Below are 22,571 nucleotides of genomic sequence, written 5' to 3'. Positions count from 1 at the left end.
AACGAGTGACGTAGAGTATTATTAGGTAATGGTCTAATCCTTTTCCCAAAGAGGCGCGTATAGTATATACAAAAAATAATAATGCAAATGCAACAGCACTTCCCGTACTCAGTTATCAATGTCCCAACGCCATAAGTGAGGTCCCGTGCCGCCTATTATCAGGCTCCTAGGCCTGTTCTTGTTTATATCATTCATTGAATTATCGCCTCCCTCGTCTCTTGGAAATCCCAAATTGTTGTGAGCTTCTGCCTCTATGTCGCCATTCCGAATGTTTCTGCAAAGTCTAATTTTCCTTCTTGGCGCGAATCTTGGCGAGCTTTCTGTCGCGACGCCTCTTGTGAGCCTCAGCACCGGCCTCGGTGTCCAGGAAGTAGTCCCACCAGCGGAAAGAAGAAGCATAGTTGCCGATGAACTTTTCGTGGTGAACATCGTGGTGGTCGGCGCCAGCCCAGACGGGGAGGAAGTGGCGCAGGCTCCAGGGGAAGTCGTAGCCGCTGTGGGCATCGATAGCTTGGAACAGGCGAAGGACGATCCAGGTGTACATTGTGACTAGGTGCAGGTGGCCGGTGATACCGAGCAGGAGAATCGGAGATCCGACGGTGCCGAGACCGAGAAGCATAGTCTCAATAGGAGAAGCATACTCGGCAGCAAGACCGAAGGGAGCAGAGTATGTGTGATGCATCTTGTGAATGGCCTTGTACAGGGGACCGTAGTGTAGAGCACGATGGAACCAGTAGTGCCATGTATCCTCCATGACGAAGAGGATGGCAATCTGCCAGGCCATGGTGGTCAGAGCAGGGAAAGGTGTGCCGTAGTCGATACCAAAGTAGGTGGCGATGGGGTGGAAGAACCAGATTTGAGGCAGCTCGGCGGTGAAATGGCTGATGAGAACAATGGCGGCGCAATCCCATTGCTCCTTTAGAGTCGGGATCTTCTGGGCCTGGAGCTTGTACTTGTGAAAATAAGGGATTCTGTCGAGAAGCATGTACGGAATACAGCGGCCAAAGTAGACTAGTTCGTGCATGACGAAGCTCAGGATTCCGGTCGCGAGAGTGTCATTTTGCATCCACAAGTACCAGGCCTGCAGTTGTATGATTAGCGAAGGGAGCGGTGTCGGTCGTGGGAGGTTCGATGGCGACTTACGGCCCAGAGGCGCTCAAAATAGTTGAGGTTAATGGTGTGCTTGCTGACCTCGCTCAAGACCGTAGAGTAGTCCAGCGTCGAGTTGGCAGCGCGGATGGTGGCGTTGCTAGAATACCATGTTTGGTTAATAACTAGTCCTGGTGCTGAGTGTTGAGACTGCATGCGCGACGGGGAAATACTCACACCACGTCCATGATGGGCGAGTCTTTGGCAGAATTGACACGCAGAGATGGTTGGGGGAAGTAACTCGCAACTTCAGACGATGAGAAAAGGAAAAGAAATGAACGCCCAGGTCGATGGCAGCTTGAAGGAAAAGGTCAGTAATTAGGGGCGGGAATAGTGTGGGGGGAAGGAGATTTTTATCTTTATGTCAACTGTTCCCCCTCCCATTTCAGGGAGCATCGCTCAGGAGATGGGCGGTACCTGTCGCGCCGAGTGTTTGGCGCAGTGGCGCAAGGGCCCGCAAAAATAGAAGGTGGCAAAGGTACCACAGCACCAGACCACGCTGTGAAGATACCTACTCGTTCCTGTCCACCATGAGCCCACCTCGGCTCCCAGGTTTCCGTACGAATACAGACAAGCAAGCAAGTACCACTGCGAGAGTAGCCTTGTGGGCGCACCGACGGTTTACAAAAGTCAGGTCATGAATCTCATCAGTGGTCTTGAAGTCTTCTTTTCTCGTCTTTTTCATGAGTCCTGCTGTAGAGACTCCTGCATACAGGTATCGAACGTCAGGGAGACATGATCCTTTGAGTAGTTGGAACTGGAAACTTTTTTCTTCTAAATTGTGAGAATCAATCATCGAGTTCTCTTTGTTCATACGAGTATCTTCCTCTGTAATTTCCTAGTTTTAATATCTCTGTTCATTTCTGCGTTGCTTAGTTTTCTCCATCAAACTTGCCATTCCCAGCATGACAACTGAAATTCCAAGCACGAGGGTCATTATTGAGCCCTCTCGATGCTCGTCAACAGTCGACAGCACCAATAGCAATCATAATAATAGGAACAACAACACTTTTAACAGCAGCTGTGGTAGGGGTCTTAGATTTGAGAACTGCTGGAGAATCGGCAAGCCTCCTTCCTAGGATAGTTAGCCTTGGATAGGTATTTTGCGAATCCGAGTACGAGACTGTGCCCCATTTAATTCTCAGCCAGTCGCAGAGCACATGAAGCCACTTGCGCCAGTTCCAACGACATCATCCAAGCTACTGGTATCGCTCAAACGTGCACCCGGCGGGTATCAATCTCCCATTATACGTCTGATGGTGTGATCTGATCATAATCCCCCCGCCCATTACATATTCCCACCATTCTATTGCATGCCCAGATCTATGCTCAATTGAGCGCGTTTTGGGGATTTCCCGACTGTCCGACAGTGACTGTGGCGGGCCTCATCAGCTGCCATGACGCTCGTCAGTGAGTATGTCGAGCCTCGACTGCGCCACTTTCCAAGACCACTGCATCTAATCATCGATATATAGCCAAGTCCGTCGCCTCGACGCATACCTGGACCGCCTGCCCGTTCTGGCCGACTTGGCACCAGATGACGCAGCCTCGGATTCTGATGATCAAACCATCGTTGCTGCTCAGGCTCTGACCTCACCAAGAATTGATCAGCTCCTGCATCTCGTCCAGTCTCTAAGCAGTACTTCTTCATCTCAGCCTCTTGTTCCCCTTGACTACGTTCGCTCGCTTTTGATTCAGTCCGACATTCTGGCGTACCAAGCCGATGGTACAGCCAGCCTTTCGTCTGTTGAAGCTAAAAGCCACTACGAAAACGAAGTAGAGTGGCTTCTTGTCACAAAGGCCACAATCCAGATATACGGGGCCATTCTCAACACACTTCTTGACCGCATCATTCCTCTGGGCGATGACATCTGGTACTGGTCAGAGGTCCTCAATTCTTACACGTACAGCAGCCTCTACACGGTCCAGACCTCACCTCTACGCTTTTGGGCATGGACGCAGGAGGTATACATTGCCAGCAAGGCGCGCATCAACTCATTCGACGTGAGGGGAGCCTCGTCAGATCTCGTACAGGCTGGAACTGGTGTGACGCAGCAATGGCGCAAGTTTTATGGTATCGTCCGCGAGAGCATCATTGAACGATCATTGGTCAATGTGCAGCGCAAGGTTCTCTCACCCGTGGCATACTGTCGGAGTGAAGCCCGAAAGAAACGGGCAGAGCTCCAGAAGCTGAGAGAAATCACTGCCAGCGGGCTTGGTGTTTTGATGGACGAGGGTCTACAATTCGATTCCAGCGATGGCACAGTTCAGATGCAAGGTGCTCATCTCAAGGGTATCGTCGAGCGCAGTGTCGCGCTAATCGATATGGTGCTGAAAGAAGTGTCTACTCTAGACATGGGCGTTCACGAGTTTGAGGACAAGGTTTTTGCTGGTGTTGAAGAAGACGCCGAGCTTTCCGTGCACCTGGAAGACACTGCCACGCCTGGTAGGTCATCTGTGCTCGCGCGACGGCTCTTGAACATTATCGACAAGGTTCTTCCTCAACATGTGTCGACTATGAACCAACTAGCTGTAGCCAACGGACGGCCGCATGCTGTTGTGCGTTACTGGATTCCTGTCATTGTTAGTCTTGTCTCTTCGAGCACGATACTGCGCATTCTCGTCAATCGCCGAGCTGAGATTGTGGAATGGGTGACTGATTTTGGCGCTACGGTACGAGATTTTTGGCTCAACTGGATTGTTGACCCCACTCAAAAAATTGTCAAGACCATCCGACATGACGAGACGAGTGAGATTGCCATTATGAGCCGGGACAGCCTCAAGGCCGATCGGGAAAGCCTGGAACGCATGGTGGTTGAATTCGCTCAGGACAATCCGCAGTTTGTCGTGGAAGGCGTGGAAGGCTCATCAATCACCGAAGCCCATGTTAGTGAGGTTCGCCGCAAAGTTGCCGAGGGCGATGTGACTCCTGTGCTGCGTGCGTATGAAAAGTATCTAAGGAAGCCACTGGTGGGCGCCGTGACCGGAGACCTGGTGCGCTCACTGCTCATTCAAGTGCAAAAGACCAAAGTCGACCTGGAAGTAGCCATGACTGGCATTGACTCACTGCTGAAGAGCCAAGAACTTGTTTTTGGGTTCGTGGGCCTGACACCGGGAGTTCTTGTTTCGATCGGCGTCTTTCGCTACCTCCACGCGATGCTAGGTGGTCGCTCGGGACGACAGCAGAGTGGTACAGCTGGCCGCGCCATTCGCATCCTGCGCAACATTGACCGTATCTTGTCCGAAGCGAGCCCCACAGACAGCAACATGCTCTCGTACAAGGACCACGGGTTGTTGTTGTGCGAGTTGCATGTGCTACGCAGCCTCACGACGACGCTCCTCCCAAGAAGCGTACAGCAGGACTTTTTGGAAGATTTGGACGACCTGGCCAACATCAAGGGCATTGGTTTTCAAGCCAAGGCTCTGGCAAGAATTCGCTGGGCCTATGCGCGATGGCTCAGATAGATGAGATGCTGTGCCATGTAAGATGTTTATAAGCGCAGATAGGCCATTGTGAGAAGAAGAATGAACCAAAGAAAGGCGACGGAATACTTACAAACATTGCATAGCATATCGAATTCAGTCTATACACACAGAGACAGTGAACAAGTATAGGAGAAGTATCAAACAAGTCTAGCTGAAAGTGCTGATTACTAAATTACTGAATTTGGAAGCGCATGATTTGTTATATCGGACACCTATGCACACGAAGCCATATGTGCAGTGTTGTACATGTTGAATTGATGCAAAAATGGATGAAATCAGTCGTGATAACGCCGAGGCAATGCTGATGAGGGAAACATCCAAAAAATGCTACTTTTTGACTCCGGTCTGGCTCGCAGGCACAGCATCCTTTTCTTGCAGCGTCTTAAGGCAGGGCGCAACAAACATGGCGCCGCTGAGGGCCAAGTGCACGGTGCGCGCGCCGACCATGAGCCAGAGCAGCAGCACAGCGAGAGAGATGATCATGGTGGCAACCTTGAAAAAATGGCTGTCGAGATTGGCGGCGAGAAGAGAGGTACAGGTGCCCCAAACGCCGAGAGGGAAGGTGAAACCCCACCAGCCCATGTTGAAAGGAAAGCGGGCGGTGGTAGCGAGGCTGATAAGGGCAAAGCTGACCCAGAGCAAGGCGAACCCCCACATGACGAGGGCGAGGAAGACCCCGAGGACGTAGAGGATCTCGGCGGCGCGGGCCGGGTCGAAACCGGCGGCGACGGCGGGGGCAAAGGCGGTGGTCTCGGGCAGGCGCCGCAGGGCGACCTTGCCGAGCTGCTGGATGCCGAAGCCGCCCTGGCCGAGCGGACCAATGGGCAGGAAGACGGATACGATGACGTCACGTGGGGGCAGGTCGTGGACGGTGAGACGGTGAAAGTACAGGGCGAGGACGCAGGCGGAGAGGGACTCGCCAATGCCCCAGAGGACGTAGGAGACGACGAGGGTCATGTAGGCGCGGCCCGGGTCCGGAAGCACCTCGGCGACGATGCCGCCGGTGGCGGCGGCTACGATGGTGGGCACGACGGGAAGAAGCAGCGCGGCCGTAGTGTTTTCGAGACCGGGCCGGTGCCAGTGCATGACGATGAAGGGCATGGAGATGCAGGTGGCTATGGAGAGGAGCGAGTCGATCCACCAAAACGCCCAGGCGAGGTGGATGAGCCCGCTACCCCAATGGCTGCAGGAAAAGATCATCATGTTGATGATGGCTGCCGGGTTGTTGGTTTAGTGAAAGGTGCTTTTCTTAGCGGGGGCGGGGGGGTTGGTTGCGGCTTACTGGCAAAGCCCATGGGGAAGCAGCCCAGGAAGAGGGACTGCCCCGGGTGCGCGAGCATGGCGCTCCAGATCTTTGGGTAGAGCGCGTAGCGGAGGATGCTCATGACGCAAAAAGTGGTGAAGAGGACGACGTTGAGGCCAAAGATGACGTAGGAAATGTACCGCAGCCATGAGGCGTTGTAGGGCAGGTTGTGGAGGAGGATCGAGACGATGCCGGTGCCCATGTTGACTGCGAACCATCTGTAACAGTGAAATCATAAGTATTCTGTTCTTTCGAGGTGTTTCCATTATATTTCGTGTGCGTCGTGTCGCCCAGCAAGCCTTCTGATGTTTTTTTCTTTTTTCCGAAAATTTCCTTGGTGAGGAGGCGGGCCGGCTTGTCGGCTGGCGGGATGTGTCATAACGGGGGTTAGTATGTATGTACTCACGACGGCGTAAAGTTGCGCACAATCTTGCGCCAGCCCCGGCTGTTCACGCAGGGCTCTTGCAGAGATTCGTTCGCGCTGGCTCGGTGGCCCGGCGCGGGCTGCAGCTGCGGCTGCTGCATTGTGTTGGTGTTGGTGGTGGTGGTGGTGGTGGTGTTGTTGTTGGTGGTGGTGTTGTTGGTGGTGGTGTTGTTGGTGGTGACGGCGGTTTCGGCGGCGACGGCGGCGTCGGCGGCGTCGGTGGCGGATATCGATGTCATGTTGGTTCTTTTGGACGGACAACGTGGGGACCCGCGGAGAAAGTTGACACGAAAAAACACGGCAAGACCGTACGAGTTGAGTTATATATGATGCTATATTATCAATAGCCACATGTTGAAGAAAACAGTGGCGTGCTTGGCGAGAGAAACGTTTTTCTTTGTACAGTACAAAGTAACAACGCCGAGTCTCTCATCGTTGGGACTTGTTCTTGCGCCGCGCCATCAGCACCGACCCAGCGGAGACCTCTATTTAATTTTTTTCCTTGGTCTTTTTTCTTTTTTTTCCCTTCTGGGGTTTAGCAGCGAGCAGCCGGGCAAAAGTGTCAGCCGGGCCCTAACTAGAAAGGTTACTACCTATTAGATCCAATGTCCGAAGGCTGCGTACATCCCCGAGACGGCGAATGACTTTTTTTGCCCCTTTGACTTGCTAGGTAGTAAGCAACAACTTTCATTGTTGCGCCGTTATTTGATAGATGCGGTAATAATATTTTTCTTCCTGCGATGCTACCGCGATAATCTCGGCACTTGACCCCATTTGCAGTAACTTAAGAATTGTTACTTGGCAAATAGCAAATGGCAAATGGCAAATGGCAAATGGCAAATAGCAACCAGCTGCACCCAACCGGCCCTGCCCAGCATCTTTGTGCGTCTCCATATCTGATCGACCTTGGTTACCATTTACTACCCCAGCTTTCAATTCTCAAAAATCTTTTCAATAGCAAAGGCACCGATATACAAATATGCATGGACCAGCGTTTATATCGACGCGGAGCCGCAGACTGTCCCACGCAATACAAGGGCCTACAAGCTGCCCATGTAACTAACCCCGGACGGCAATCTCGGCCAGTCAGAAGCACCATGTTCTCTTCATTTTTTTATCTTTTTTTTATTATTCCCAAATTCCGATACAGCGCCGTGCTCTCGCGTCTCATACTAGTGTAAGCGTAAGACATTCAACGCTATTTTCCAAAATGCTCACCAGCGCTAGTTACACCTGCCGACACCCGCGACATCGTCACATTTGTCTCTCTCTTCATTGCTTCGGGGTTGTGCACCCTGGGTGCCTGCCACCCACTCATCTGCAACGACCCGTCTTTCCGTCTTGACAACGTATTATGTTAGATTACTTGGCAACGTCTCAGCCAGCGGCTCTCTTACTTCTCCTCAATTAATATGAGCAGCATACCAGTATGCAAGCCTCCTTACGCTGCCTCCATGTGACATCTCTGGCCCGCTGGCCGGCATCGCACAGTGCGTGCACACCGTGCCTGCGACATCATTGTGCACGGTTCGGGTTATGCTGCCCCACACTGCCCCGCTGTCAAACCCCGAGTGCCTGGCCGTGCCAGCATGTCTTCACCATCGATCTTGATCAATAAAACAGTTGTCAATTTGCTTCTACTCTCAATCGCATCGCCTCGACGGCATTTCTACAGCAATCTACGCGCGATTTCGTGCATTTTTCAACTCCTTGGTCCGCTGTACGCCTCGAAGTGTTGTCGCGCTGGTAGCCGCTAAAAACCGGCATGCAGCCATCCACTTTTTTCGATACTTGGCCCCAACCCATCAGCCAACTAGAAATCGTGCAAGTCCGGTCCAAGCCCGCTATCAGTTTCCTTTCTGTGCCTCGCGCCAGTAGAGGCAGAAAGTTCCCCCTAAAAAGCACGCCGTAGCGCTGAAAAAAATAACCAAAGCAATGATGCTTTAGGCCACGTTGCCTACTCGATGGGCTCTGAGCTTTTTTCGTCACCGATAGCCGGCAAGCTGGCCTGCTTTTCCGATTCGATGTCGTATCACAGAGGTCCTCATGCCTCGCCGCGCTGCCCCACTGTCCACAGTGCGGTCTTACTATCACCCGTAACGTAAAGTAAGAGAGGTAGCCTCCCCCCTTCAGGTGACCGCTGCCCTGTTTCGTCCAGCATTGTTCCCAATTTGCGTAAAAGCGTCCATCTCGCAAAGCATCAATAATCCCTCGCACTACTCTATCATCAGTTTAGCAACACAAACACATACTCACGTAACCCTTCTTTCCATTCCAGCATCATGGCTATCAATGTTCTTCCCAGCGCTTTGCCGCTCGACTCCATCTTTGTTGCCAGTTCCATGCGCGTCGATGAGAACCTCTTCGAGGAACTTGTACTCGCCCTTAAGTCGGCTCTAGGGCCCTGCTCGGGGTTGACCTCGGACGATATCGATGTCACATTCCTCACTCGCCTCATGAAGCTGTACGATGCCCGTGATAGAAACTGGGCAAAGTATGCCTTCGGTGATGCCAGTAGAGGCTATACCAGAAACCTCGTCGACGAGGGTAACGGCAAGAGCAACCTGGTATGTCGAGTTCTCTCCTTTTTCTCCCGTGATATCATGACTCGATGCAGGTGTCGGTTTTGTCACCGCTAACACGACTCGGCATCAGCTTGTCCTGGTTTGGTCGCCTGGCAAGGGCAGTCCCATCCATGACCACGGCAATGCCCACTGCTTGATGAAGATTCTCAAGGGCAACCTGACCGAGACTCGCTACGAATTCCCCCAAGAAAGAGAATCCAGCGGCCCCCTCAAGGTCATCACAGAAAAGACGTATAAAGAGAATCAAGTCGCGTACATGGCCGATGAGCTCGGCCTACACCGCGTGTCCAACAAGGGTAGCGACTTCGCCGTCTCCCTCCACCGTGAGTGTTCCTCCCATCGACCCCGTTGACACTTGTCGTCGGTTCGCTAACAGAGGTTTCTCTCGGTGCAGTCTATACTCCTCCCAACGTAGCAAAGAAGGGCTGCCACATCTTCGACGAGAAGACCGGTCGCCGTAGTCACGTTCCTGGCTGTGCCTACTACTCCGCCTATGGAAGGCTTCTCAAGGAGTAGAGACGTTCCTGCCTTGCAGTGGCGTGCCTTGTGTCTCATGGTCGGCGTTTGTTGATTTTCCTGAATTTTCTGTATTTCGTCTCATTAGCCTGCGACACTCCTCTCTTCGAATGGGTGGGGCAAACCCATTGCACGGTCAAGTTGTCAACAGCGCAACGTCTCTTCATAGTACAATACATTACATATCGACATGAAAAAAACCGTCTCGTGCCCGCTGGCAGTTATCTGTCCACGAAGTGACGTGCAAAGAGGTTGCAGGAGTGAAAGAGGAGCAGGTCATGTCGTCTTCTGGCAAGGCCTTGACCCAAAGGCGGGCTCATCGATTGCGTGATTCACGCTAGTCCCAATTTGGGCACGTCCCAGAGTCCACCACGAGCGAGGGCCAACGTTAGTCAGCATGATAATATGTAGTTACCCTGCATCCAGTGTCTGAATTGATTCAATGGCTGATGTGTCACTTATTCGCATTATTGTGGCGGTGATATCTACTCGCCGGGCGTGTAGAGAGGCTTGGGTTGATGAGTTTGGTTCTATTCTCTTTCACGTATATAACCAAGTTGGTCATGCAGGTATCAGTAGCAAGACTACTGAGTAAAATAATGATGATGATTATGTGAAAATTGCTCGGAAACAGAACACATCGTAAAAAGAGCCGAATCTTTATACAAGTGTATGCTCACATATTGTCGAAATTGATGTTGGTCGAATGAGTCCTTGTGTTAACTTACCCAACTGTGCATTCAGGCGCACTTCATCCCACCTATCAAGTGGTTGCTAATTCGCCCCGCCAAAATTATTCCATCGCGGGGCGACAGTTTGACTTGCTATTTTACCAACGGCACGCGAACAACTGCATTGGCCATGGATCCTCTGAGCGGTGCGAATGGGCAGTCTGCTCTTTTCAATATCAATGGTGGAGTATATCAACCTGATTACTGAATCAAAACCCTCTAACAGTTGTCAGGGCTGCTCGATGTTTGGCACACAAACCGAACACCCATCATTTTACTCGCACTTTGCGGCCTTGTTGTGCTTCGTCTGTACATTCACGCATACGAAGAAAAGCCCTACCTAAAAATCATACCGAAAATATACCAAAATACCGACTACAAAAATGTCGCCTACAAGAAGTCGGACAATGTATCCCCGCCACAAGTACAAGAAAAGACTGCCGTCAAGACTGTCGGCCCTCGCAGGATCAAAGGCGGCGTAACCAAAAAGCCCGAGACCACCGAGGAATCAATCGACCTGAACAAACCTGTCAAAGTACTCGTCTTCTTCTCGTCTATTACCACCAAAACGGAGAAGATCGGCCAGGACTACATCGCGAAGCTTGAAAAATCTGTCGCGCAGCTCGCCGCCGAAACCGCGCGCCCGATTCTTGCGCCCGAGCTTCTCGACCTGACCGAAATCGACTTTGACGACTATTTCATCGCGCCCCCAAAGAGCGATGATGGCGCACAGTTTCTTTACCTTTTCCTCATCCCCAGCTACAATATCGACTCCATCAACGATACTTTCCTCGAACATCTCCAAGAGACCCATCACGATTTTCGCATTGACACGGCGCCGCTCTCGCCGCTAATGGGATACTCTGTATTTGGTTTCGGTGATCGCGAAGGCTGGCCTGATGAGGCCGAAGGCTACTGCTTCCAGGCCAAGGAAGTGGACAAGTGGATGGCGAAATTGACTGCGCGCAAGCGAGCCTACCCCGTTGGCATGGGAGACATGAAGAGTGACCATGCCGAGCGCTTCAGCGAATGGTCAAGCGGTGTCGAAGAAGTATTTGGCCAAATCATCCGTACCGGCTACCTCGGCCAAGGTGTGGCTGGCAGCGGAGCGCCTGTGGAAAGCGACGATGAGCTAGAGGAAGACTATGACGATGGCGAGGTCGTTTTCGACGACGAGAAGCCCTCAAAGCGCGAAAACGGCAAAAGCTCTAGCAATCTTGACGATGTAGAAGATCTGGGCCGCGTGATCAAGTCGCAAGGCGGTGATGCCAACCCAAAGGCACCCATCGCTGTCGATTTCACCACCTACAACAACAAGAGCAACCCCCAGAACAAGGTCAAGGAGATGGTCGCCAAGAATTCTCCGACCTATGCTGCCCTCACAAAGCAAGGTTACGCCATTGTAGGATCGCATTCCGGTGTCAAGATCTGCCGATGGACCAAGTCGGCTCTGCGTGGCAGAGGTAGTTGCTACAAGTACTCACTGTACGGAATTAACTCCCACCAGTGCATGGAAACGACGCCATCGCTATCGTGCTCCAACAAATGCGTATTCTGCTGGCGTCATGGCACCAATCCTGTCGGCACTACCTGGCGATGGGTCGTTGACCCCCCGGAGTTAATCTTTGACGGTGTAAAGGAGAATCACTACAAGAAGATTAAGATGATGCGCGGTGTACCAGGAGTTCGTGCGGAGCGTTTCGCGGAAGCACTCAAGATCCGCCACTGTGCGCTCTCTCTGGTTGGCGAGCCCATCTTTTACCCCTACATCAATGAGTTTCTCGGCATGCTGCACAAAGAGCGCATCTCTTCCTTCCTGGTGTGCAACGCACAGCACCCAGACCAGCTGGCTGATCTCAAGGCCGTGACGCAGCTCTACGTCTCCATTGACGCCTCCAACAAGGAATCGCTGCGCAAGATCGACCGACCCCTCCACCGTGACTTTTGGGAGCGCTTCAATCGCTGCCTTGACATTCTCCGCGAGAAGCGCTTCCGCCACCGCACCGTCTTCCGCCTGACTCTCGTCAAGGGCTTCAACGTCGAGGACGAGGCCGAGGGCTACGCGCGGCTCATCGAGCAGGGCCTGCCGTGCTTCGTCGAGATCAAGGGCGTGACGTACTGCGGTACGTCGACATCGTCCAATGCCGGCCTCACCATGTCCAACGTGCCCTTTTACTGGGAGGTCTGCGAGTTTGTGCGCGCGCTGGACAGGCGCCTCCAGGAAAAGGGACTCGCGTACGGCATCGCCGCCGAGCACGCCCACAGCTGCTGCGTCCTGCTGGCCAGCGAGCGCTTCCACGTCCACGGCAAGTGGCACACACATATTGACTATGACCGCTTCTTTGAGCTGCTCGAGGAGCGCGGCCCTGACGGCGACTGGACGCCCGAGGATTACATGGGCCCGCCGACGCCCGAGTGGGCGCTCTGGGGCAATGGAGGATTCGACCCGCGTGATGAGCGTGTGGATCGCAAGGGAAGAAAAAAGGAAGCCATAGTTGTTCGAGAGGCTCCAGAGTAGTTACAAGGCGATACTTGGTGAAAAATTGTACGAATAAATATGAGCATTGCCCGTCGTCACATCAATAGTTGCCCTTACAAAAGTCGCTTGAAGCTATCATGCAGTTCAACGTAGCAAGTGTTGGGCGAACCAGTCGTGGATCGTGATTTTATTTGGAGACGCTACCATGGCCGCCTTTCCCCAAGCCCTCGTAGCGGTTTCTTTGACCGTATACTGTTTACACAAAGCTCTATCTGAAGCCTAAAAGAAGGACAATATGGTACACCGAGACCAGAAGCTGGATCAACTGGCCCCGCATTGTTTGAATTTTGGTGGTTGGCGCAGGAAGCAAGAGCCGAGACAGAACCTCAAGAGGTTGCAGCTTGAGTGCTTGCGCGCTGCTGATTACAAGCCGGTATTACCATGTATGCCAAAGACGACATGGCGAATTTTACACACTGCCCCGGGAGGGACTCAAAATAGACGAATATCTAGTCAAGGCCGACGTTGGGAATATCACCCAGGTTGATGCCGCCGGGGGCACCGGAGGGCACTGAGCGGATGTCGAGGCTGGAGTCGTATGCGATCATTTCGGCGAGAATGTCCAATATGGGCTACCGTTGTTAGCAGGTACTGCGCACCAATCAATCGAGCAACATCAGATCGTACCTTGGGCACAGTGCTATCGTAAATCTTGATCAGGTCACCGGGGCTGGGGTAGACCTTGAGGCCTCTGTAAAAGGCGAGAGCCGAGTCAATGGCTTTGGAAGCTGTAAAGATGCGCTTCTGTTAGTGATGCGCCCACGAGGGAACAGCGCCCGAGTATCAGAGGTTCTGGGGGCTGAAGCTTACGATCGGAGCTCATGACCTCGGCAGCCATAATCTGCTCGCTAAAGTAGGCCTCGCGCTCCTCGACGCCCTGGGGAAAGCCCTCCTCCTTGGCCTCGTCGACCCTGGCCTTGACGGTGGCGCGCAGGTTTTGCGAGAAGGCCTCGGCCTCTTCTTTTTCAGCCTTGGCCTTTGCGCGGGCCTGCGTGCGCTCGTGGCGTCTCAGGTTGCGGCGGAACTCGCTCTGGCTGCGGCGGCGGTAGTCAAAGTAGATGGCGTAGGCTGCATCGGCGGAAGCGGGAACACGAGACGAGGTTAGTCGGAATGGGACTCATCATTTCGCGCACAGTATCATGTTCGGCGTCCAATGAAGAAAATATTGAGGTCGACGGCCGCACTTACCGGCAATGGCGGTAGCCGCGGTGGCGACAGACGCCGTCACGAGGGTCGAGGTTTGCACCATGATTTGCTGTGTGGGAGGTGACTCGAGAGAGGCGCAGTGTGTGGAAAAATTGCGGCTGAGAAACAGCAATCGGATGATGCAGGTATTCTAAAAAGGGAAGCGACAGTGTCGTAGGTCGATGGACTGTTGTTGAAGGGCAGGCAGGGATGGACGGGGAGATTCGAGGTTGAAGCTGGGGCTGTGATGCGCTCGCCGGGACGCTGATTTTTTTGACCTCGAGAGCTTGATGAACGCCTGCGTCCAGGGGCAGGTAGTAAACCTCAAGTCCAGAGGGGTCAGACCGTCAGAGGCCAAGTGCAAGTGGGGCGCTTTTTTACGAAGGCGGTGAGGATCCGTTGCAGATGCGCTGTGCAGATAATACCTTATAGAGCCTAAGGTACCTACCTAGGTACCTACCTATGTACATAGGTACCTATCAACCAGCAGCCTCTTTATCAACACCTAGGTAGTTAATCAACAGCTAGTTGACGGGTAGCTACTTGATTAGTAGCTATTTAATTAACAGCCAGTTCATCAGCGGCCAGTTAATCAACAGCGAGCTGATTAACAGCTAGTTAACCAGCAGCCACTTCATTAACAGCCAGCCAGCCAGTCAGTAACCAGCCACCTAGTTAACAGCCAGTGAATCAACACCTACCTAGTGTAAAGTATCAAGGTAATTATAGCGCGACTGTAAAGGACCTACAATCAAGCTGCATTATACTGCCGCTTTTGGCCCGGCTCGGACTTGGCCTCTGACCCCTCTGGACTTGAGGTTTACTGCTGCCCCTGCGGCCAACCCGCATGGCTGCTCAGGGGAGCTTCGTCAACCGCGGGAATCTCAGGTGCGGGCCGGGAGAAACTCGGGACGCTGGGCCAAGCATTAGCAGCGTTGGGCACTTACCTAGGTAGGTAAGTACTATAAATAATTAGTAGTTCCCTATTTCAAGGCTATCGTCAGGCCTGACGGGTGCACCCACACACTAATTACTTTGTCTATCGCCATGTCTATCTCAAGTTCAACTCTACATCTTTTGTGGACCGGACCCTTCAATAGGAAATGAATGAGGAGCCAACATGAAAACCCTTTCATCAGACCTCTTCTCTTCTCCCACGAATGCTTCCTGTCGTAGCTGCCGGGCAGAACTTGGATCGATAACCTCCCCTGGCAAACGTAAGTGGTAGATGGCATCACCGTTTTGTTTGACTGCTTGTAGCTGCTCGTTTTCGATTCCGAGGATGAAATCTGGGTCGACCTTCTTCCAGGACTCTATCACTTCGTAATTCAGCTCAAAATGCCATGTTCCGCGCCTCGTCAGAGTAGCTCGCCGGTTCGATCTGTCCCTTTGATAGATGACCGCACACGCCTCTCCTCGCTTACTGTTCCAAAGTATCAATCGTTCGAGCTGATTCATCTCTTGCGAAAACAAGCTCGCGTCGCATAAGAAATCAGCAATTCGCCTACTTTGGGATTCTCTCTTGAGGATCGACGCCGTGAGTGTGAGCGATTGTAATTTGTGGCAGCAATGACTTGAATGCAAAAAGTCCTAAAAATTGTCGGGCGTCAATCATGAAGGAGATTGAGAGATGTTTGAGGTCACAACTTCTCAAGACCAGGGCCCTGACTAGCTCGGCACCTGCCGTCATGTTATCATCGATAATTTGGCCCAACGGCGGATCGCGGTGCATTGCCGACACAAGCTCAGAATTGGGACTCTCAAAGATCGAGAGCATTTCGACGTGACTCGGCAGAGCATCTTGAATCACGGATGCAAACTCTGCAGATACATGATTAGGTCGTCGATCAAACAGTTGGCACATCAACATACCCCTATCCCACGCAATCTTAAAGGCGAGGAGGCAAAAGCGCCACGGCTCGTTGACCATATTTTGTAGCTGAAGTTTCTGTAGCAATAGTCTCAGAACTGACGGTACTATCTGCCGCCGACATTCTCGACGTATGACAAGCCGCGTCACTGCGTGGACCTACGGGATGCTCTCCGGGAGACTGAAGCATATCGGGGCAAAGAGACGTGACATAGCATCCGCAGCGGGACTCTCCACCTTCCGGCCATCAATTCAACCGTGTTTTGGGTCATGCCATCTAGAGGGATCCTCTTGCTGCTGCCGCTCAGATTCTCCGTTGGTTTGGGCGTCTAGGCCAATGCAATAATCCTTGAACTAGTGCTCCGAGTCGCTAGGTGAGAAGGTGTCAAGCTCTAACACAAGCCGTCCTATCGGTTTCCAAGTACTTAAGACAGTAAATAGTTTCCGTATCGCAGCTCTGAAGATGGAGCTATACCGCGATTGACGCGACTCTGAGTCAGGCCACTCACAAGAGCGACATGAGTATCGTGGCAGCTCAATACTCAGCCGAATTTGACGAACAAGACTCGAAGTTCGACAGGTCATATGGCCAAGTTGCTGTAGGCACGGTACTTGTAATTCTCGTCGATAGAAATTATGCGGCTCGATGAATGCCTTCCATTCCGAGCAGACAGCCGCGCAGGAGCCGCGAGCCACCTGACGCGAGACTACCCCTAGTATTTGTAGTCGAATCTCCGGCGGCAACACAGCCCAAGATGAGCCTGGTATTTTTTCTTATTGTTCCTTCTTGGTTGGTCTGCTTGCGTCGGTCTTCCTAGGCTGGCAGCTGGGTGCCGGCTTTTTTTGCCTGTCGGCTGGATCAAGGTTCTCTCCAAAGCTTCACAAGAGTCATTTCTTAAAGTTTGTGTTATCCTTGAGTATTGCTATTTTTGCGGTGTTACGTGTGTGTCACTAATGGACTTCAACGGGTACCTCTACTAAAAGGCAATTCACATATAAATTACCCAGATGCTCAAGGCCGGCTCCCCCCGTCGCCGTCCTCTTCACGTCGTGTGCCTTTGGCGTCGCCGAGACCAAATAAATTATAGCTAACTTTTAAATAAGACCACATTCAGTTTTTTCCTGCCACTATCGCTCTGCTGCTCGCCGCCGCCTCCGACCAGACATGAGACACCAGACAGACATTAGCCAAAACTAGTTAGGTACGAACTGATTTTCTTTTTCTTTGACCTTGGGTAAGAGCTTGATGAACGCCTGCGGCTAGTCTGTATGGCTGCTTTATTTATTAGGGAAGCTTTGTTAATCGTGGCAACGTGGAAATATTAGGTGTGGACTGGGAGAAACTCGGGACGCTATGCTAAGTATTTATTTAGTAGTAGCTACCTAGCGTTGGTAGTGCTTAGCCTCCTGGGTAATTGGCCTCAGACAAGGCGATTGTCAGGCCTGATTGGCGCACCCACCCACTGTGACACACATCAACCCCCCGAAGCTGCCTCACCACCAGCTTCGTTGTTGCTGGGATCAACGACAAACGCCCTGCCGTGCGCGACCCTCTTATCTATTCTCATCTCCTTACGTGCGCCTGATCTCCGTTTTCGATACCACAATGTCGGAGGAACGCAGCAAAATCTCCCTGCGTAGCGGCAAACGCAAGGCTAAGCCCACCATCAGCGCGCCGCGACAGATCTCCAGTCCCATCCTGCAAGATGGTTCCAACACAGCCGTCGCCCCAGGACCTTCTGGCGCGACAAGCGAGCCGCCGATGCGGCCTCGATTAAGACCGCCGCCAATGGCTGGTGGAAAGGTACTATTCGGACAGCTGCAATGAGCGCTGGTACAAGTCATGGACTAAACATGAGTGGCAGACATCGGACTTGGTCAAACAACGATACTCGACACGGTTCAACAACATGCCCCTTGATCTGGACGGCCCAATACCTTCGGTACCGGCACTACCGTTAATGGACAAATACGATCAAAAAGACCGACGTCCACCTCCTTCCCGAGGCGGTGCTGCACCTATCATCGACATCAAGGCTCTGCGAGATCCCGCCCTCGTGCCGGATCAATACGTGGCAGCTGTGCTCGGCGATGCTACCGATGGTCAGATTCGCGAATTTGAAGACTCTCTCAAGAAGCTTAAGATTCGTGCCGCCTCCGATTTACAGCAAAACTTACTACAGAACCGCACCCAATTCATCAAGATTAGTAAAGAGGCAGAGAAGCTCAAGGGCGAGATGCGGACGCTGCGTAACCTCATGTCGGAGCTCAAGACAAACACAACGGCGTTGCGATCGGCGACTGCTAAAAACGACGAGCCTGCGAGCATACCAGGCCAGGCGACGCTCAGCAAGCGAGACAAGCGCAGCTCCGTAGCAGACAGAAGCGCGCTCTGGAACTCGCAGATGCAGGCCCTGTATAAGAATGTCGAAGGCTCGCAAAAGTTTCTTCCCAACTCGTCTGGGCGTCACGTCATCCAAAACGCAGGGCCGTGGGTCGAGCTCGACAATGCCACATACAAGTCTCGCAGGGCCATGCAAATATTCTTGCTCAACGACCACCTGCTCATCGCCTCTCGCAAGAAGCGCAAGATGGATGCGCCCAGCGCTGACACGCGAGGTCCCATGATGAAGCTCGTTGCTGACCGGTGCTGGTCGCTGCTCGATATCGAGGTCATTGACATGCCAGGGGCTGGGGACTCGTCTGGCGGCCGCAATAAGCTTGCCGACGCCATCATGGTACGAGGCGGCGGGCAAGAGTCGTTCATCTACAGAACCGAAAAAGCAGATGACTCCTCCAAAAAGGCTCTCCTGCTCAACGTTCGCAAGGCGGTGGAAGAGCTCCGCAAGGGTCTCGAATTCGAAATGGAGGCCAACAACAAGGCCAAGGAGACAATCAACTATTTCGCCTCGCGAGATCCCGGCCTGCTACAAAAGACGGAGCTCCTCGAGACTTTGTCGGACATTAAGGATATGCTCATCGAGGTCGACGGCAAGCAACAAAACTTGCGCTGGGTGGAGAGCCAGATGGATGAGCTGGACATCAATATTGCGCTGCAAGAATTCGAGCCTGCAGTGGCACGCGTGGAGAAGCTCAAGAGTCTGTCGAAAGGCCTCAAGAGCAACGCAGTCGCGCAGGACTTTATTAGCTTCAAGGTAGACGAGCGATGCAACCGCCTAGGAGACATCGTCATTCGTGAACTAGAGGCCACACACAACGAGAGGATGAAGACGAAGCAAAATATTTCCTGGTTGACGAGGCTGGGGTATCATGACAGAGCAAGAGAAGCCTACCTGGACGCGCGAAGCGCTACAATTCATAAACGTTCAAGGTTGGTCAAGCGGCGGTTAGGATTGAACGAGAGCTAACATAGGTCTGCAGGCAATGCATCTTCCAGGGAGACTTGCATCTGTACATTTGGCAGCTGTCGTACGTTTACTTTACTAGTATACACAACACTGTCCAATGTTTCCAGGCGTGCTTCCCGCCACCGATGATGAGCGCTTGCGTGAAGTGGGCTAAGCAAGAGGTTGAGGCCTTCAATGCCATTCTCGCCAGGCAGCTGAGTAGCACAGAACGCGGTGGCCCGGTCTGGACAGAGTGCATGAACAGAGCAAAGGAGCATGCTACGAAACTCTCTGCTGTCGGGCTAGACTTTCAGAATCTCGTTGGACGAATCGATGTACCTTCAGACGCGATGCCATCACCTACTGGACTTGGGCTGACATCGAGCTGAGTATTATATGCGTGATGGCGGGACCATAGGATCGTATTACGATAATGTTGCAGATATCATGATGAAATTTGAAGACTGTATAGGTAGTCACGACCGTGGCAGAGGAGCAACAATGTGACAGTAAGCTTGGCGTATTGGGCAGCCAGCTGGCCTAGCTTCATCAGTGGGTGGTCGCAAGCAGGTGGAGAATTGATGACGCAGTGCCCAACTCCAACGGAGCACAGAGATAGATGTTGCGGGGACAAAGCGCCAGCAGCACGTGGGGGTTGCAATATATATCCGAGATGAAAGAGAGAGGGTCAAAACAAAGAAGCTAGCAAACATATCAGATTGGAGTAAGATACAGCAGCGAGAAAGCTCTGGAATGCAGCAGCTTGTGCATTGACTGTTGTAAAGGTGGGCTGGCTTGGTTTAGCGCCGAGCTGCAGTGGTTCATGGCGGTGGCTACAGGCAGGAGTGAGGCACCTTAGGTACCTAAAAGCAAGAAGAGGCCGATTACGGATACAATCATAGGAAGAAGAATGCAGCAAGATGAGAGATGACTGGAGTCAATCAAAATCATTTTCCTTTGTTTCTTTGAGGTACCAACTCAATTCTCTTGGTGAAGTGCCTGACGGCGTTCGTTACTGCCGGCCAGTCGCTGTTGAAGCACTAGCGCTTGCACAGTGGAAATTAAGCGAAGTCGCCCTGTAATCTCCTTTGCAGTGCAGGAGCCTGCAGCTCTTCCCCCCTCTCTAAAGACTCACAGTCCTCGAAGGCTCCCCTAACATCATCACAAACACGAATCAACGTTTTACATCCCGCATCGCCGCATCGCCGCATCGCCGCATCGCCGCGCCGCCCACCGAACCGCCCGCCAACGACCGCCGCGCCTTGAGAATAGTGTGCACATCTTGTATTCTATCTGCACTACAATCTTTACTGCTGTAACCTCGCGACCTATTTACTCTCCCGCGTCAAAGCAGCGAGCTTCCCCCCTTGGCTACCTTACCCCACCGCCACGGACGCAAAGCAGTAGGGAGCAAATCTTCCACCGTCTACCCCTCGAACACCGCATCTCCAGGCTCCTGTGCCTCTTGCCAACGCTGCGACATCCTCAGGTTTAATTCGACATTTCACCATGGATACTAACATGGAGGACGTGGGAAGGGCGCCCGCCGACGTGTCACCTGTTCAGCACGAGCCCGCCACGATTCCCACCCTCGACGGCTGGATTGAGAGCTTGATGACCTGCAAGCAGCTTGCTGAGGCTGATGTCCAGAGACTTTGCGACAAGGTAAGAGAAGCTCACGTCTTGCCGTCCGCGTCGTGCGACCTGGATAAATTTTTTTTCGGCACCTCGCTCGCGATGCTGGTTGCGAGCGTTTGGCGGCTTCGCCCACGATGCGATGTTTGAGCGCCAATGCTGCAGCGTTTTCTCGCGTGACTGGTCAGACACCCAGAGGCTGACCCATACTCCCCAAACAGGCCCGCGAAGTACTACAAGAAGAATCGAACGTGCAGCCAGTCGTAAGTTGATGGACTTGACGTCGGAGATAAAATTCCGTGGTCGCGAGGCTGACAATTGCTTAGAAATGCCCCGTCACCGTCTGTGGCGACATCCACGGGCAGTTCCATGATCTCATGGAGCTCTTCAAGATTGGTGGCCCTAATCCCGACACAAACTATCTGTTTATGGGTATGCCAAGCTGATGATGCGTTTTCTTGACCTGCGACGACAAATACTGAACTCGGCTTTCTAGGTGACTATGTCGACCGAGGTTACTACTCGGTCGAGACGGTGACCCTTCTCGTCGCTCTCAAGATTAGATACCCCCAGCGCATCACCATTCTTCGCGGAAATCACGAATCGCGTCAAATCACCCAAGTTTACGGATTCTACGACGAGTGCCTGCGCAAGTACGGCAACGCCAACGTCTGGAAATACTTTACCGACCTGTTCGATTACCTGCCGCTGACCGCCCTGATTGACAATCAAATTTTCTGTCTTCATGGCGGTCTTTCGCCCAGTATCGACACATTGGATAACATTCGAGCGCTGGATCGCATCCAGGAAGTGCCTCATGAGGGACCCATGTGCGACCTCCTCTGGTCAGACCCCGATGACCGATGCGGATGGGGAATTTCTCCCCGTGGTGCTGGTTACACCTTTGGCCAGGATATCTCAGAAGCATTCAACCATAACAACGGCTTGACACTCATTGCACGCGCGCATCAGCTGGTCATGGAGGGCTACAACTGGTCGCAAGACCGCAACGTCGTTACAATTTTCTCTGCTCCCAACTACTGCTACCGATGTGGCAACCAAGCAGCTATCATGGAGATTGACGAGCATCTGAAATACACATTGTACGTCGTTGAGACCACAGCGGTGATTGATTGATACTGACCTTTTGCAGCCTGCAATTTGACCCTTGCCCCAGAGCTGGCGAGCCAATGGTTTCAAGAAGTATGTGCTTTCCCTACCCTTTCGGCTCGACTTTACTGACCGCATGCAGGAACACCCGACTATTTCCTCTAATCCTGTGGCGCTGTATCAAACGCAAACCAACCTTGTCCTGGGTATTCTTTACCTCGGTAGAAGGAATAGACGTGCTAGAGTTGCCACATAGGCTCCCGTAATGTATGCATGGGCGGCAGAGTGGTAATGGGGCTAGCTCTGCCATTTCGTGTGGGTCGGAGTTGTCGAAATGGTTGAGGCGGTGGCAGCTGCTTCAACTACTAGGTGGACGACGAAGCGTTGTATAGATTTGCAAAACAGTAAAAAGGGAAACAAATGACAGGAGAAAAAAGAGCCACGATTACATGACCTTGGAATGAAAGCTAATGATGTTGACAACGATGAACCACAGTCAGCACATGATGACGAAGCTTCGCGCACTAAGCGCATCGCATTGTTGAACGCTTATTAGCTATTTGGGTATTATTTCATACATGGTCTATGAATGTATAGTCTAGCATGGTTGCCCTGGATTTCTATTGCTCGTCCCCGCCAGCAAAAGCATGAAATATACGCCGCTTGTAAAATCAAATGCAAGTAGAGCTCA

General features: G+C 52.5%; 9 protein-coding genes across 9 annotated transcripts; 5 read left to right on the top strand and 4 right to left on the bottom strand.

The window, feature by feature from the left end:
- Positions 1–283: 283 nt before the first annotated feature.
- Positions 284–1,337, bottom strand: BBA_00486 (fatty acid hydroxylase superfamily protein; the record flags this gene model as incomplete). The annotated part of the gene is made up of 3 exons (XM_008595583.1): positions 284–1,081; positions 1,144–1,249; positions 1,327–1,337. 3 exons carry the CDS (start codon positions 1,335–1,337, stop codon positions 284–286), a joined length of 915 nt encoding a protein of 304 aa, XP_008593805.1.
- A 1,209-nt stretch (positions 1,338–2,546) lies between these two features.
- Positions 2,547–4,614, top strand: BBA_00485 (ATP synthase regulation protein NCA2; the record flags this gene model as incomplete). Its single annotated transcript, XM_008595582.1, has 2 exons — positions 2,547–2,563; positions 2,625–4,614. The coding sequence occupies 2 exons, from the start codon at positions 2,547–2,549 to the stop codon at positions 4,612–4,614; spliced, it is 2,007 nt and encodes a 668-aa protein (XP_008593804.1).
- Positions 4,615–4,962: 348 nt separating this feature from the next.
- On the bottom strand, positions 4,963–6,601 carry BBA_00484 (sulfite transporter Ssu2; the record flags this gene model as incomplete). The annotated part of the gene is made up of 3 exons (XM_008595581.1): positions 4,963–5,849; positions 5,918–6,156; positions 6,345–6,601. 3 exons carry the CDS (start codon positions 6,599–6,601, stop codon positions 4,963–4,965), a joined length of 1,383 nt encoding a protein of 460 aa, XP_008593803.1.
- Positions 6,602–8,644: 2,043 nt separating this feature from the next.
- On the top strand, positions 8,645–9,463 carry BBA_00483 (cysteine dioxygenase; the record flags this gene model as incomplete). The annotated part of the gene is made up of 3 exons (XM_008595580.1): positions 8,645–8,929; positions 9,018–9,270; positions 9,324–9,463. 3 exons carry the CDS (start codon positions 8,645–8,647, stop codon positions 9,461–9,463), a joined length of 678 nt encoding a protein of 225 aa, XP_008593802.1.
- Positions 9,464–10,324: 861 nt separating this feature from the next.
- BBA_00482 (wyosine base formation) lies at positions 10,325–12,712 on the top strand (the record flags this gene model as incomplete). The annotated part of the gene is made up of 2 exons (XM_008595579.1): positions 10,325–10,381; positions 10,421–12,712. 2 exons carry the CDS (start codon positions 10,325–10,327, stop codon positions 12,710–12,712), a joined length of 2,349 nt encoding a protein of 782 aa, XP_008593801.1.
- A 470-nt stretch (positions 12,713–13,182) lies between these two features.
- Positions 13,183–13,982, bottom strand: BBA_00481 (MAS20 protein import receptor; the record flags this gene model as incomplete). Its single annotated transcript, XM_008595578.1, has 4 exons — positions 13,183–13,305; positions 13,361–13,461; positions 13,544–13,849; positions 13,922–13,982. The coding sequence occupies 4 exons, from the start codon at positions 13,980–13,982 to the stop codon at positions 13,183–13,185; spliced, it is 591 nt and encodes a 196-aa protein (XP_008593800.1).
- Positions 13,983–14,986: 1,004 nt separating this feature from the next.
- BBA_00480 (uncharacterized protein) lies at positions 14,987–15,848 on the bottom strand (the record flags this gene model as incomplete). Its single annotated transcript, XM_008595577.1, has 3 exons — positions 14,987–15,341; positions 15,427–15,739; positions 15,791–15,848. The coding sequence occupies 3 exons, from the start codon at positions 15,846–15,848 to the stop codon at positions 14,987–14,989; spliced, it is 726 nt and encodes a 241-aa protein (XP_008593799.1).
- A 1,546-nt stretch (positions 15,849–17,394) lies between these two features.
- Positions 17,395–19,524, top strand: BBA_00479 (exocyst complex component EXO84; the record flags this gene model as incomplete). Its single annotated transcript, XM_008595576.1, has 3 exons — positions 17,395–17,592; positions 17,654–19,119; positions 19,170–19,524. 3 exons carry the CDS (start codon positions 17,395–17,397, stop codon positions 19,522–19,524), a joined length of 2,019 nt encoding a protein of 672 aa, XP_008593798.1.
- Positions 19,525–20,644: 1,120 nt separating this feature from the next.
- BBA_00478 (calcineurin-like phosphoesterase) lies at positions 20,645–22,045 on the top strand (the record flags this gene model as incomplete). The annotated part of the gene is made up of 6 exons (XM_008595575.1): positions 20,645–20,800; positions 20,992–21,033; positions 21,097–21,202; positions 21,267–21,873; positions 21,924–21,973; positions 22,023–22,045. The coding sequence occupies 6 exons, from the start codon at positions 20,645–20,647 to the stop codon at positions 22,043–22,045; spliced, it is 984 nt and encodes a 327-aa protein (XP_008593797.1).
- Positions 22,046–22,571: the final 526 nt, after the last annotated feature.

Source organism: Beauveria bassiana (assembly GCF_000280675.1).
Source record: "Beauveria bassiana ARSEF 2860 unplaced genomic scaffold BBA_S00001, whole genome shotgun sequence".
NCBI classification, from domain to species: domain Eukaryota; kingdom Fungi; phylum Ascomycota; class Sordariomycetes; order Hypocreales; family Cordycipitaceae; genus Beauveria; species Beauveria bassiana.
This window is presented reverse-complemented; position numbering and strand designations above follow the sequence as displayed.